The sequence below is a fragment of the Rhinolophus hipposideros genome (genome assembly GCF_964194185.1).
Source record: "Rhinolophus hipposideros genome assembly, chromosome: 14".
Classification (NCBI taxonomy): Eukaryota; Metazoa; Chordata; class Mammalia; order Chiroptera; family Rhinolophidae; genus Rhinolophus; species Rhinolophus hipposideros.
Window position 1 is genome coordinate 59752676 of NC_138060.1, and position 15210 is coordinate 59767885.

At 51.9% G+C, this 15210-nt stretch overlaps 1 protein-coding gene across 1 annotated transcript in view; it reads right to left on the bottom strand.

Annotated features, from left to right (window-relative positions):
- Nucleotides 1-5714: 5714 nt before the first annotated feature.
- Nucleotides 5715-15210, bottom strand: part of CCDC12 (coiled-coil domain containing 12) — a 53503-nt gene continuing 44007 nt past the window's right edge. Inside the window, exons 3-7 of the mRNA XM_081072709.1 lie at nucleotides 14895-14974; nucleotides 13363-13424; nucleotides 13084-13118; nucleotides 12119-12195; nucleotides 5715-12022 (exon numbers count right to left, since the gene is read on the bottom strand). Of these exons, the coding sequence (XP_080928835.1) occupies nucleotides 11940-12022; nucleotides 12119-12195; nucleotides 13084-13118; nucleotides 13363-13424; nucleotides 14895-14974 (337 nt within the window). The 3' untranslated portion in view covers nucleotides 5715-11939. The remainder of the gene's footprint in view (nucleotides 12023-12118; nucleotides 12196-13083; nucleotides 13119-13362; nucleotides 13425-14894; nucleotides 14975-15210) is intronic.

The following is a 15210-nucleotide window of genomic DNA, read 5'->3' on the forward strand; positions in this document are numbered from 1 at the left end:
GGATAGAAGGGGAGTGGAAGTTCAATAGGGACATGACCCTGTCCAGGGGTCTGAGAGGACACAGCCAGCTCTGACGGGGTGTGAAGGGCATGGACGTGCCCTGCCTGAAGGCTCTGAGAGGGTCCTGGTTCTGCCTTGGTCTTCAGAAGAGAGGTCTGGCTGTGGGGGCCCCAGGGATAGGGGCTGGTGAAGTGGGGCTTGCTGCACAGACAGGCTGGGTTGGGTCCAGCCGCTTGTCCCTGAAACCTCCTCAAGCCAGCTCCAGGAGAATGATGCCAGCCCAAGGCGACCATGGCCAACCGAAATAAGCCTTGGCTGGGGCAGAGGAGCCTCCTCTTGGGCACAGGATGAGGGGACTCCAGTGCCAGGCAGAGGCCTGGGCTCTGGCTGGCTCCCTGTGTATGCTGTGTGATCTCGGCCAAGCTGCCTTCCCTCTCTGAGCCTCCTCTGAGGTCAGGTCCCAGGTCTCCTGGCCTGTGTGGGCTCAGTACCCCACCCTGATCCCTGGTGAGCTCCTGGACAGGGCCCTTTTCCTTCCTTTAGGCAGACTTGGGGCCCTCAGGACCCAAGGCTAGGATATCCCCAAGTGGCAGGTTCCCTCCTTGTTCAGCCGCAGTCATGCAGATGGAGGGAGCCAAGAGATGGTGGGTGTGGATTGTGTGCAGCTCCTCCCTGTTCAAGGGCTGGGGGTCAGGGAAGGGGCCAGGGTTTGAGACAGAAAACTGGATTCTAGGCCTACCACTGCCCCTTCTGGCCTCAGTCTCCCATCGTGGGGGAGGGGACGGGAGGTGGGGCCCCTTCTTGGGCCTGCATTAATTCTGCACCTACTATTGTTCAGGCCCCTCCACTCCTAGGTTAGTTTTAGTTGGGGGGTAGGGAGGCAGGCTTCCATCCCCCTCACAGGTGTCCCAATCAGAAGGCCCTGTGTGCAGTTCTCACAGAACCACTGAGGGTGGGAGGTCACCCACGGCTCTGGTGGGGAACTGCAGATGGGCAGCCCCCACGGGCTCCCACTGGCTTTGCTTCCCATTGGTGAGGAGGAGGGGACAAGGCCAGGCTGGGTAAACGGGAGTCACCCAAGCTCCCTCCCCAGAACTCTAGGACCTGTGGTCCAAACTTCATTCCCAGGCCTTGGCACACAAGGTCCTTCACCTGCTCCTCTCCACAGCCCAAGCTGTGTTCTCCAGTCAGCCCAAGGAAACCCGTCCCTCCTAGGGACCCCTTGCCACCCCCACCCTTTTCCTGCTCCAACGTGCACGAGTCGGGGGACAGCCTTGGTGGGAATCATGCCCTGCTCCCGCCCCCAATAAGCACTATCGGTGAGACAGACAGACAGGTGTGCTGTGTCTGTTGTCATGTGTGTGTATTTGTGTATGTGTATTTGTACATGTGTGGGTCTGCTCATACGTGTGCCTAGCCATCTGTCTATTGTGTCTACCTACACTGTTAGTTTGTGGTTCCACTGTATGTATACCTGTGTCTGTACGTGTGCCCATGTGTGCTTGCTTGCATGTGTACCTGTATGTCCATTTGCATGCATGTCTTTTGGTGTGTCTACTTGTGTGTGACTGTATTGTGTGAGTACCATTATGTCTATCTGTATTTGTTTGTATGTATGTCTGTATATATGTGTGTCTATTTGTGTGTGTGTGTCTGTGTGGACCCATGGGCTGAGAACGCCGCCTGTGGGTGGAATTTGGCCCACAGACATGTTTGGTTTGGCCCTCACAATATTTTCAACATCTTGAGCCAACATTTAAAAATCAGGATATTTCACATAAAAATTCAGCTTTCCAGTTTCTCTTAAAAATTCAGAAGCCCTGGCAGCCTTGGACCTGAATTCCCATGAGGCCACTCTCCTCTGGAGCTGCACAGGGGCGGCTTCGTCCTCCCACCGTCCACAGCCTACATTCGTCTTGCCCACCAGCACCTTGAGGATCTCTTTGTGACCCCGAGGAGTGTGCACATGTGTGTGTGTCAGGGTGTGAATGCACGATTGTGCGCATGAATTGAGTCTGCACTGGGGGAATGCATGTGTGCATGCGGTCAATCTGAGTGGGGTGAACGCATGTGTGTGCGAACGTGTGTGGGATATATGAGTGCCTGCAAAGGTACATGTGGGGTGTGAGGCGTCTGTGTTGGGGGTATGCGTGTGAATGCACACGTGCACGTGTGTGCATGGGGGGTACATGGCTGTATTCGTGACCATGTGGAGTGTGTGGGCCACTGTGGTCTGGCATGTTCGGCACAGGGGCCTCTTCCGGCCTTTGAGGGGGAATCGGATTCCCGGCTTCTGGCTGGGCTGCCTTGTGGGATTTATTTCTGTCTCAGTGCCCACCGGAGGCCTGAGTAATGGGAACGTTTAAAGAAAACCAGTAAATACATAGAGAAGGGGCAGGCTGGCCGGGAAACAGCCCGGACACCCCTGCCCAGCCCACGACAGCCAGAGGCCCTGAGGCCAGGCCAGACCGGGGAAGGGAGCAGCCTAGGACCAAGCGCGTACACCCACTCTGCTCTGTGGATCACCCACTTCTGCCCGTCCAGTGGGCGAGCCCCCCTTCACCACCTGATGGCCCCTGGGTCAACAAGAGGCATCCTGGGAGCTTGGTTCCGCCCAACAAATGCTCACGCCTGGCCCAGGGGCCCAGGGGACCTGACCCTCCAGGTGGTCCCTTTCCCTGCCAGGCTACAATGGGTCCACATCCCAGGCTATTCTACCACACACAATTCACACACGTGCAGACTCTGCCACAGGAAGGTTGAGGCTGCCTGTGACCTGGCAGGGCTGGTGCTGCCCCAAGGTTGGGAGGGCACTCGGCCCTCCACCTGGATCCCACACCCCCTGCAGTGCCTGGCAGGGGAGGTGGTGGGGTTCTGCTGCTGCCCCGAGGACATGGCCCCACTGTGCTGGGTTTCGGGGTGACTGAGCACCACTCTCGGGATCATGTGTGCTACCAGCCACATAGAAATGACATAGGCCCCGTGGGAAAGGACAGAGGTGCTCCCTCTGGTGGGGTGATGTGCTGACCCACACTCCCCAGGGGCCCCGGGCCGGTGGCTCCTGCTGCCCCCTAGCGGCCGTGTGAGGACAGTGGGGCCATAAAGGCTGCATGGAGATTCTCGTCTATGGGGTCTCTGGGCTGGGTGCACTTGGGGGCCCTTCATGCCCCAGGACCCCACCACTCGCTACACCCCACTGTAATGCCCAGCCAGACGGTTCTGGGGGAAGCGACGTCTCAGACTGACCTGAGGGAAGGTCCTGGTTCCCAGCACAGAGCCTAAGACCACCTAGAAGGTCAGCTCCTGGAGGGCAGGGACTGGTCAGAGCCCCAGCTGTATCTCAGTGCCCGGGACAGGGCCCAGCACAAGGCAGGCACTCAGGAAACAGGACGAATTCATGCCTGGATCCCAGCGCCTGCAAGGGAGGGCAGTGCTGCAGCCGGCCCTGGACGTGGCTCAGAGCCCCTTGCAGAGGCCACCTGAAGATGAGCAGGCACCTCACACACAGGAGCATAGGCGGTGAGCAGCAGCAGGGAACCCAAAAAGGGCACGTGAGGAGGGACAGGCAGAGTCCAGGGGCGATGTGCCCAAACTGGCTGCTTTCACGCATTTGATAGAATTTTTCCCTTGTAACTTCAGGGGCTGTGTCTCTCTGAGCCTGTCTGCCATTCCTCACTGCGATACATGTCCTGCACCAGCCAGGTGGCTGCCTGGCCCCGAGGGCCCAGCCCTGCAATCCCAGGTCCAACTTCCTCCTGGCCCTCTTGCTGCCTCCGTTACCCAGAGGCACCAAGCCTGGGTAAGGCCCTATCCTGTTTGTCCTCTGCTGGGGAAGGGGCGTCCACAGTGTCGCAGAACATTCCAGGCCTGAGCCCTCTCCTGAGATGATCCAGGGGCCAGATGTCTTCGAGGACTCCAAGGAGGGCCCTGCAGTGTTGGGAGGTCAGTCAGGGCTGGTGAGCTGGGTGGCAGTGGGCAGACTAGGGCTCCACCCACAGACCTGGGCACTGCCACTCCCTGGCCCGTTTCCTCAGCTCTATGACAAAGGGACCCCACCTGTCCCTCTGACCAAGGCTACGACTGTGACCAACTCTGAACTACCCCCATCCGATCTTCCACAAGACTCCAGAAAGCTTGTCTTTTTAAACACAGAAAGCATACTTTTAAAACAGTTACACAATTTATTAACATATTTTACCATTTTATTTGCTCACCACTGAAAATAGTTTTCAGGTTATTTTGAAATAGATTCACGAGAAGTTAAAAAAGACAGCACAGAGCAGTCCTGTGTACCCATCACCCAGTTTCCCCCGATGGTTACGTCTTCCATAACGAGAGTATAATATCAAAACCGGGCAGCTGACATTGGCACAATGTGTGCGCAGTCCCTTTGATCACACGTGTAGATTTGTGTAATAAGCACTGCAATCCAGAATGAGTCTATGACAACCATGACCTCCTTCTAGCTATCCCTTTCTATATAGTCACACTTGCCCCTACCATCCCTAACCCGACAACCACAAATCTGTTTCCTATCTCTATGCTTTTGTCGTCAAGAATGTTATAAATAGGTAATCACTTAATGGGTGATCGTTTGAGATACATGTTTTTCCACTCAGTGCCATGCCCTTAAGATCCACCCAAGCTATTCCCCTTTATCAACAGTTCATTCCTTTTTATTGCTGAATCTATTCCATAGCATAGGTACACCAGTTTAACCAGTCACCTACTGAAGGACATTTTGCGGGTTGGTGTGTTTTTTTTTTCCCACAGAAAAACTTATGTTTCACTCCATGCATTACTCCTCAGAGCACAGGACCGGGTAAAGGAATGCCCTCGTAGATTATATGCCACACGTCAGAGGTTTTTTTACCATACTTATTTCACCCATTTTTTGTGTGTGAATATTTTAATCCCTAACTGAAGGGAAATTACACTAAGACCTAGATCTTGGTCTGATGACGTGGCAACCTCCATTAAGCTGAAGATCTGTGTTTATTTATCTATTTATTTTAACTGATGTATCCTGAACGACAACTTCAAATTATCCAGCACTCATTAAGCAATAATGGGTGCGGCATTTCCCCTAGCTTTTGCCGATGACAAATAAAACTGCTACAAACATTTGTGTATACTCGTCTAGTTTTTAAGATCTGCGATGTCCATTTGTGTGGACATAAGTTTATTTGTCTGGAATAAATGCCCGGAGTATGGCTGCTGGGTTATATGTTAAGTATAGATTTAGTTTGTTAAGAATCTGCCCAACTATTTCCCAGGGTACCTGTACCATTTACAGTCCCAATAGCGTACGGGAGATTCAGCTTCTCCACGTCCTTGCCGGTATTGGTATGACCACTATTTTTTATTTAAGCTGTTCTAACAGTGTGCAATGGTAGCTCATCGTGGTTTTCATTTGCATTCCCCTAATGGCTCGTGATGGGGAACATCTTTCATGTTTGCCATTGATATGTCCTCTGATAAAATGCCTCTTCACCTTTTGGCCATTTTCTAATTGGACTTCCTCCTTAACTCTTCCTTTTTTTCTGTTGAATTTTGAGAATTCTTTATACATTCTAGGTATGAGTGCTTTATCAGATACGGGGCTTGCAAATATTTTCTGTCTGCAGCTTTTCTTTTCATTCTCTTAACAGACTTTGTGGGAGCAAAACCTTTTCATTTTGGTTAAGTCAAATTTATCATTTTTTTTCTTCTTTATGGATTGTGCTTTTGGTCTCGGGTCTAAGAACTCTTCACCAAGCTCTAGGCCCTGAAGGTTTTTTCTCCTGTAAGTTTTTATAGTTTTACAACTTACATTTTGCTCTATGGTCTACGTTAATACACAGCTATGCAAATTACGTTTCATCTTGGGTGAACTGTGAGTTTGTGCTTTTCAAGGAATTGGTCCATTTCATCCACCAGTCAAATGTATGCAGGTAGTATCTCCTTCCTGTCCGTTTGCTGTCTGGGGGCTGTGATAGCCTTAGCTCATTCCTAATATTTACAATGTGTGTCTTCTCTTTTTCGTCTTGCTAGGTTAGTCCGTTGTTGATTTTTGCAATGTTTACCAATTTCTTTGCTCACCACTTCTTCCTGCACCCTGTGGCAGGCACTGCTGGCTACGCTGCCAGTATTCTTCCTACTCTCTTTTTCTTTCTCATGGACCCAGTTTCATCCGTAGTGGGAATGTGTCCAGCTTAAAATACCCTTACTTCCCACATGTCTGCAGTTAGGGGTGGATCTGACACAGCAATGGCTGATCAGATGCGAAGGCAGTCCTGGTGGACGGGGCTTGAAGCCATGGTTCCTTCAGCTGCCTTGAGCTTTGCCCTTCCCCCTCCTGCCTACAGCTCAAAACTTGTGGTGCAAAGGCTCCTAGGGGAGCTAAGGACAGCTGGGGAGACAGAAGGCACTTGGCTCCCGGTGGCTTCAAGGAGCGACTGTACCACCTGAGACTCAACGCAAGACCAATAAACCCCTCGTTTAAGATCCTGTTTGGGAGTCTGGCAAATGCAGTCCTGAGTCCCCTGGGCCCGCCCATTCCTCCTGCTCCAGAGATCCTTAGTAGTTCCTTCAGCAAGGACCCGTGCACAGCAATGTCCTAAGCCTGAAAATGTCTACCTTGCCCATATTATTTATGGAAATTGAATAGATTGATATTTGTTTCCTCAGCACTCAGGAAAAACTTGTCTTCTAGTATCTATTATTGATGAAAAGTGAAACTCATTCATTTGTAGATAATCTCCCCACCCGCCCCCTGCCCCCCAACTCCCCGCTGCCATGGAGCTTATGTGGTTTTTCTCGTTACCCTCAATGTTCTAATCCAGACCCTTGTAGTGAAACTGTAGATGCGGCCATTTAAAAAAAAAAATCCCACCTCACATTTGGAATAATTTAGGTTTTGAATTCTGGAAGTTTCTTTTAAAAAGTACATGTGTGAAATACAACATATGTAGAAAAGAGTGTATAAAATGGGTAGAGAGTAAAGTGAATTCCTGTCACTCGAGCCAAGGAAAAGAACACTAGGAAATCCTCCATGGGCCCTTCCCAGAGCCAGCGCCAGCCCGATGGTGAGGGATCCCCTACTTTTCTGCACCCTGGACCATCCCCGTATGTGTCCTTAGAGTGTGTTTTCCTCTGCCTGATTCAGAACATCACAGAAATGGCTCCCATTCCATTTCTTCTGCGACTTGCTTCTTTCAAGATCTATCCATCATCTTGCACGTGGCTCTAGCTCATTTCATTGCTGGAGCATTCCATTGTGAGAACCACCGTACCACTACATCTGTGCTGTGTGTGTGCAGGCACGTGTCCTGCTCTCCTGTAATATGCAAGTACCAACAGTTCTCTAGAGCACTGATGGTGGACGGGCTGCGGTGTGCTTGTGTTCACTTTGTCCAGTGGTCCCCCATTTGGTGCACTCACAGGTGGCAGGTGTGAGGCTCGGGGCCCCACAGCACACCGCGGCAGCTAATAACACTTCTGACAGTCTTGTCTGATGTAACCCGGGAGACCTCCACTTCCTATTGCTGGTCCTGAACTTGACAGAGCTTTCCTAATCCCTTTACTTTCAATCTTTCTGTTGGGCTTTAGTTTTCTTTTTTAAATGACATCAAACTGAGTCAAAAAAAAAAAAGTAGTCTAGTACATTAATTGTAATTGATATATATGGGTTCACTTGTCCCATCTTTTCTCTGTTTGCCTTCTTTTAGATTATTTTTTTCTCATCCCATTTTTTTCCCTTAACTACTTTGGAAGTGCAACACTGTTGCCATTCTTTTAGGGTTACCCTAGAAATGCCAGCCTGCCTGTACACCAAAGTTTTAATGGGAGTCTTTTCTCTCTTCCTGAAGGAGCTTCGTAGAGGGCTGTAATTCCAATCACCTCCAACCTCTGGCCTTACACACTACTGTTGTTAATGGATTCTAAGTAGCCCCTCTTTTACTCCATGAAGCATTTTTGTTTTAGAAGGTCAATATCTTGCACTTGTAAGGTATTTTCTCTGGGTATAGAATTTTCAGTTGACAATTTCCTTTCCTCCAGTTAACCCTGACACCAGGAAGTATCTTCCAGTTAACACTGTCTGTGGCTGAGACATATACTGCTGTCTTGTTCCTGGAAAGGTAATTTATCTTTTCTAATTTTAGGATCTTTTCTTCTTTGTTTCACCAAATTATTACAATGTGTCTAAGTATCCAGTGGTTTTAAAATACATCCACAAATTCTTAGGCAGACCTCCCTTTCAGAAATGGAACCTAATTCTGGGTGTGGGCTGGATGGAGTGACTTGCTTCTAATACAACGTGGCAGAATATCACTTCCAACACCCGGTCATAAAAGGCCTTAAAGCTTACTCTTGGGTTACTCATTCTGGGGAAAGCCAGTTGCCACGGCCCGCAACACCCAAGCAAACCTACGGAGAGGGTCCACGTGGCAAGTACTTGTGTGTGCACTGTGCTTCTATAAGCTTCCCTGCCCAGATGGAGGCGGTCTCGGAAGCAGGTCCTCCAACTCCAGTCAGGCCTCCAAATGACGGCTCAACAGCAACCTCAAGAGACCCCAAGCTAGAAATACCCAGCTCAGCTGCTCCACATCCCTGACCCACAGAAACTATCAGATTATAAAGATTTGTTGTTTTAAGCCAGTGTATTTTGGGGTAATGTTGTACCTAATCACGCAGTACCCATATTAAGAGATAGAACATTTGAGTGTACATTTCTTTTTGTTGCCCTGCTTCAGAATTGCTGACCTCCTTGAATCTGTGGATTGGTGATTTTGAAAAGTTCAGTCATTTTTATAGACCATTACCTCTGCCGCATTTTGGCCTTTTTTTTCCCCTCCTGGAACTTCAATCACATGTTACGTGGGATCTTCTCACTCTATCCTCCGTATCTCTTAGCCTCTTCCTTTAATTTATCAATCTGTTTATCTCCCTGGGCTGCATTCTGGATCAGGTCTTCAGATCTGGCTTCATTCACAAATTTCTCTCTTTAGCTCTACTTCACAGATACACAGTTTTTTACTACTATAGTAATTTCTATTTCTAGAACATCATTTAGGTTCTTTTGCAAATCTATTCCTATTTTCAAGCCTCTCTTAGTTCTTAAATCATTTTTAAACATTGAAATTATCTGACTGGTAACGAATGCCTGTAATTTTTGCAAGTGTAATTCTACCATATTCTTTTTGATGTTCTTTGCTCTGAGGCTCTCTTGCCTCATACCTCTGGGGGACTTTTTTGCAAGCTGCTCATTTTTCTTGGAACTTTATCGGTGGGGACTGAGGACTGAGACGAAGAAAGGTTCATTCAGGTAGGATCTGCACTTCCTTCTATGAAGTGTCTGAGACCAACACAATCTGGGACCACCTGAAATTCCTGGCCTGAGGTTTCTCATGTTCAAACCCACATGAGGACAGGCTCAACTCTCAATGGAGACCCTCTGTGATGCCACGTGAGCAGATCTATTATTAGTTCACAGAGGGTGCTGCCCGTTGGGGCCCCAGCTTTATGGAGCGATCACTACCAGGACCCCATTTTGCACAGAGATTGGGTTGTCTTGGCTCCAGGCACTGAGGACCCCAAAAATAAATGCTCAACTTCACCTGGCCTGTCAAATACCTTCAAGGCAAAGGTGAGGCTTCAGCATTCTACTGCTTCTCTTAGCTTTCTGCCTGAGTATCTTTACTTCTTGCCAGATCACTGATGCATTTGAAACAAATTTGTTGTCATTATTTTTTCACGTAGTATTTTTAGCTATTTGTAGAGAGGATCAATTCGGACAACTATTCGACCATGATGCCAGAGACAGAAGTGGTCAGCCATTCCTTCTTCAAGCACCTTCTTTCTCCGGCTTTCTTTTCCTGAACTCCTGTTAGCTAGAGGAGCTAACAGGAGTTAACAGTTAACTCCTGTTAGTAGAGGAGTTAACATACATCTATCAGTATGAAAAGGTTCTCAATTGACACTCCATCTCTCTTCTCTGTTACCTTTGGATCTTCAGCTTTAACTTCCAATTATTAATCCTTTCTTTGACTGTAAGTTATTATTTAGCTCTTCTAGTGAATGTCTTATTTTAATAAACATTCTTCAGTTTTAAGATTTCTAATCAGTTCTTTCTTTCATCTAATCATTGTTCTTGAGTTATAAGGGTCAGTCCCTCTTTTCTCTCTCTGGTAATAAAACAAATGCTCATTCTAAAGCCTGCTGGGATGTTACTGTTTCAGTGACCTTGGCTGTCAATTCTCCCACTTGTTGTGTTATTGGCCACTCTTTAAAGCACTAGATTTTCTCACGCATTTTGTAATTTTTGTTTGAGTGCCCATCATGCATGATGGTTTTTGTTTTTGTCTCCCTGCAGGGCAGTTTTGCTATGGGACACACAGCTGTACATGCAGAAGCAAACCTCCCACCAGCAATCTGGGCTCTCATACTGTGGGGGTATCCTTATTCTAGTCCCAGCACTGGTGCTGAGCAGGAGCCCAGCTGCCAATCACCAGGTGTCTGAGTCCCACACTGCCACAGACAAGCATCCTGCTTCCAACAGCAGCAGGAGGTGGGGGTGTCTTTTCATCCTTTATTCCTAGAAAAGGCAGCCCAGTTCCAGACCCTATGCAGAGGGAACCTGGCTCCAGTCCTGACCCCTGTCCCTTGTGGCCGTCAGAGTCCTGGCCTTGTCCCACCGCTCACCGCTCACCGCAACAGCCAGCCACCCACCACTTCAGCCCTCACTCACAGATGCAAGTTTCTGCTCATTTACTACACTGGATTACCTTCTTAGAGTAGCTGCCCAATTTAACTCAAAGTATTGAATTTACTGCGTGTGTGCTGGTCTCTGCGTGTTCACACTCAGTTCACTTCTCTGGCCTGAGTCCGCAACACCGTCCCTCAAAGCTAGGTCACTGTGTCCTGGACCGCAGCACAGAGGGAAGAACACATTGGGAGGACCCGGGCAGAGGAGGGCGCCTCAAGGGCAGACCCTGAAGGAAACCTGAGTGTTATCACTCTAGAAATAAAAACAAAGGTACCTGGAGTCGGAACCGCGGTCAGTCTCTGGAGAATCAATTCCGCAGAGGAGGCTCGGGACCAGGGGGCTCCAGGGCCCCAAACCACCCAAAATCTAGCCTACACTACCCTGGTCTCTCGCAGAATGGGCCACTGTGCCCCATAGCGGGGCCCTGTCCCAGGGAAGCCATGGTCTAGCCCTGACCGGTGACGGGGGACGAGGGGCTGCTTGGCGCTGGGCAGAGTGAGAAAGAACAGTGCCCGGGCCCTTGAGCCTGGAGCGGCCTGAGCTGAGGTTTGTTGGGGCACAGCTCACCCCTTCACAGAGCCTTCTCTCTCTCACTGTGAGGGGCCCACAGAGGACCAGGATGGGCACTGTCCCACAGAAAACTACAAGGCCTGTGGCAGGTCTTAAGAGAACCGCCTCAGAGCCTGTCTGTCACTCACGACAGAGAGGACCATCGCTGACCAAGGGCTGGGCCTGGACCTGGGTCCTCCCCACCCCTCCAGCCTCAACATGCTGAGCCCAACACAGGCCGGACTCATATTAAGCATGACCTCTACAGGCACCCTGTCTTGGGGCCCAAACCCACAGCGCCCCATGGACCCAGGAAATATTTGATAGGTTTCTGCCATACACAGGAATCTGCTTGTTTCTATTTTCAGAGATTTTTAAAAAAGAAGTCCAAAATACACACATATGTACAGACACAGCAAGCCCCCAGAGTTGCTGCTGGCTCTGCCCCACCCGCAGGGTGGTGGGGAGCACTCAGGAGACAAGGAGCTGACCGCAGGGAGGGTGGTTCAGAATGATGGGGGCAGGGAGTCACTGCTCTGAAGCCAAACTGGAGGGGATGGCAAGCCCAGCCGCCACTCTTGTTCAAGACCATCCTCCTACAGACCAGGCCTGATGGCTGGTGGGTGAGGGGACAGGACAGGCCTCAATCCGAATCGCAGGCCTCTTGTCCGGTGGGGGCGTCCACGGCAGAGGCCAGGCTGTCCTCCTGGCCTTTCAGCCTCTCACCTGGATAGATGGCAGACAGGAGGGGTCGAGAGGAGCCCCGGGCTTGAGCCACCACCCGCAGGGCAGAGCCCCTGCCTTGCCAGGCCCTGCACTTACGGATCAGCTCGGCGATGGCCCTCTGGGTCCGCTTCTCTAGCTTTTCCAGCTTCTTGGCTACATCTCTCTTGAGGTCCCTATAGCACAGAGGTGGGAGGAGGCCGGAGGTTGAAGGCGGGCCTGGTGTGGCCTTGGGGACCCCCTTGCCCACTGTGCCTTGGGCATTAGGAATCACACGCGGCTGTTTGAAGAGACTGCCTGGGAAGAGGGCCAGGTTGCTCCTCTCCCCCTTTCTGCATCCTCCAACACCAGCATCAGCCATCCCTCCCAGCCCGTGAGGCAGGGCTGGCCCCAGACCACCCAACACAGGGGACTGAGTCCAGGCGTGCAGGGTGGCTGGTTCCTCAGAAGCATTCTCTTGGTCTGGTCGGATATATGCCCCAGGCTTTTGTTCCATCAAATAGAACACCTCCCGCTGGTGCTGTACTGACGGATATGGTCCACTGGGCCTCTGACCCAGGGCAAGTAGAACACAAGCCCCAGGCCACCGGCCCTCTCTTCCACCCTTTCTCAGCCCAGTCAGGAGGAGTCATTTCATACAAGAGGGAATTGAGGCCAAACGGAACAGGCCAATTGGTGGCAGAGCTGGGAGAGAAACCTACGCCTGCCCTTCTCACCATCTTTCCTCCACTCTGCAGCTCCCTGAGGGCAAAGGTCGGCCTTGCTCAAATGGGGCTCTCTGAGGTGGGGCAGGTCCTCACCCTTTCAGAAGGGACTTGAAGGAACTGTCCCCCATCTGCCTGAGCCCCGCCCCACCCTCCAAGTGTCATCCTCTGTCACTTCCATCTCATTCTCCATTTATGTCCTGTGCAGCACTTACTTCAGGCAGTAATTATCATGTGCAATATATATGCCTGTGCTGCCCATCTCCCTACCGTGAAGGTGCGCAGGCCCAGCGAGAGGCCCACGCCCGGCAACAGAGCGCCCCAGTCAGTCTGCACTAGTGCTCCACGGTCAATACTCACCAATCAGGCTTCCGGGGTGCGAGGTTGGCCAGGTCCTGGGGAGGGAGGAGACACATGTCAGGGCTGCAGGGGCCCAGTCCCAAAGTAAGTAGGACGACAGGGCACAGTTGTAGGAAAATGGGAAAAAGGAAAGGGGTAAGGAAGGGATGAGGGGATGTAGGGAGGTGGAAAGGAAATAAAGTAGCCAAGAGAAAGAAGCAGGGAGAGGAGAGCAGGTGGGGAAGAAGAAAAGGCCCCATAGGCGCAGTGAGGGAGAAATGGGCCGCCAGAGGCACTCACCACTTCCTCAATGACTGGCTCTGGCTTGGCGGCCTCTAGCTGCTCCTTCACCTTCTCTTCCACTAGAGGGCGCAAGACAACAACAGAGGCCTGTCAGAGGCCTTGCCACTCTGGTGACACTGCAGCCACAGCAGAGGGGAACACAGTGCCTGGGAGACCTTGTGCTCTCTTAGCCTCACCTCTCCCCTTGGCTCCCAGCCAACCAGATGCAAAGACCGTGCAAAGGCAGCTCTGAAGGAAGGGCTGGGGTTCCCCAGGAAGAAAGCAATCCTGGGGCAAAGGAGGGCCAGCAGCAGCCAGCCAGCTGGAGTAGACTGGAGCGCAGACCTCCAGTCAGGAAGGACGGAAGCTACTCTCGACCCGTCTCCCCAGCTGCAAAACGAGAGTGGTCTGGACACATCCAAAGTATGGCTCTGTGAAGCACCTGGAGGACAGGCTCTTCCCATAACCTCCTGGGCTCCTGGGTTCTGAGGACGTCCTCTGGGCCCTGCGACGGTTGGGGCGCAGGAGGTTTTCTTCCCATCCCACTTAGATGTGTACTCCCAAGACCAGGGGGACGGCCGCCTAGAAGGGGGCTGCACCCAGCTACTGACAGCACCATGCGCCCCGGGGCGGTCTGACCAGGCGGCCCTGCCCCGCGGGGACAGAAGCTGGGAGCACTAACACCAAACCTGGGCCCCGTAGGGGTCTCCCAGCCCCCTCACAGTGGCTCCATGCTGCCTCACGGCCCCCGCCCTGCCTCTGGTGCTGACCCCGCCAAAGGCATGGGAGTGGCGCCCCATTCCTTCCGTCTATCCCGCCATACTGCCCCCACCATGCCACGGCCCCACCACAGTGGGGCCCAAACCATGAAGCAAACCAACCACCAGAAATGCGTGGGAATCTCGGGGGCAAAGGAGACGAGGATGCAGACTAGGGCATGGCCGAATGGGCAACAATTTACTCTTCTACAACATAACTGTCTTTATTCAGTTACTACTCATGTAATTAATAAGAAGCGCCCCGGGATCTCCAGTGTAGACGCCGGCCGTGGGCAGGCCGCAGCTGGCCAGACGCTCCTGGCTGCTGTGCTGTGCTTTGCCCCAAACCACAGCAAGACTGAGCAGCCCCTGGGCCGGGCCCCTCCCCGCCGGCGAGAAGACCTCTCTCCACCCTCTGTGCTCTGGCACTGTCACGTCTCCAAGCACCTAAATGGATGGCCCCTCATCAAGGTCTCTCCCTCCGACCCTCCAAGGGTCCCCAGGCCACTTCTCAGCCCAGAGCGTTTCTCTGAGATGTGGCCTCTTGCCCCCGATGTCCCTGGAAGGCCTTCAAGACAGGGTGTGAGCAGGGCAGAGCAGGCGCCCTGACGGCCTGCGGTCACCACCCACACTGACTAGCTGTGCGCCTGCCACGAGACGGGGACGAAGGATCTTCGAGGCCCGGCTGCCAGCCCTGGCATTGCCGATTATTCTCCAAGAGAGGGTGACACCTTTCAAGGTGGAGGCAACTGGCAGTGCCAGGGAGCAGACGCAGAGACGCAGCTCACCTACCTGCGACGGGTTTGGCCTGGGGCACTCTCCTCTTCTTCAGGCCCTCATCCTCAGGGATATAGTTCCGCAGCCTGAGTTCCCTACAAGAGCACAGAGAACAAGCAGAGATGGAGTAAATGTGGGACACAGTGTCATTCAACTCATCACTTGCAGGTCACAAGCTGCTTACTTCCCGACTTTCCTCTTCTCTCTGGAGATGACTGGTGAAGAGGGAAGCTCAGGAACAGAAGCATCAGTGGGACCAGGTCCCTCCTCTGAGCCTCAGCCCCCTTGTCTGCCATTCAGGAGCTGACTGGCTGCTCTAAGACCCTGCCTA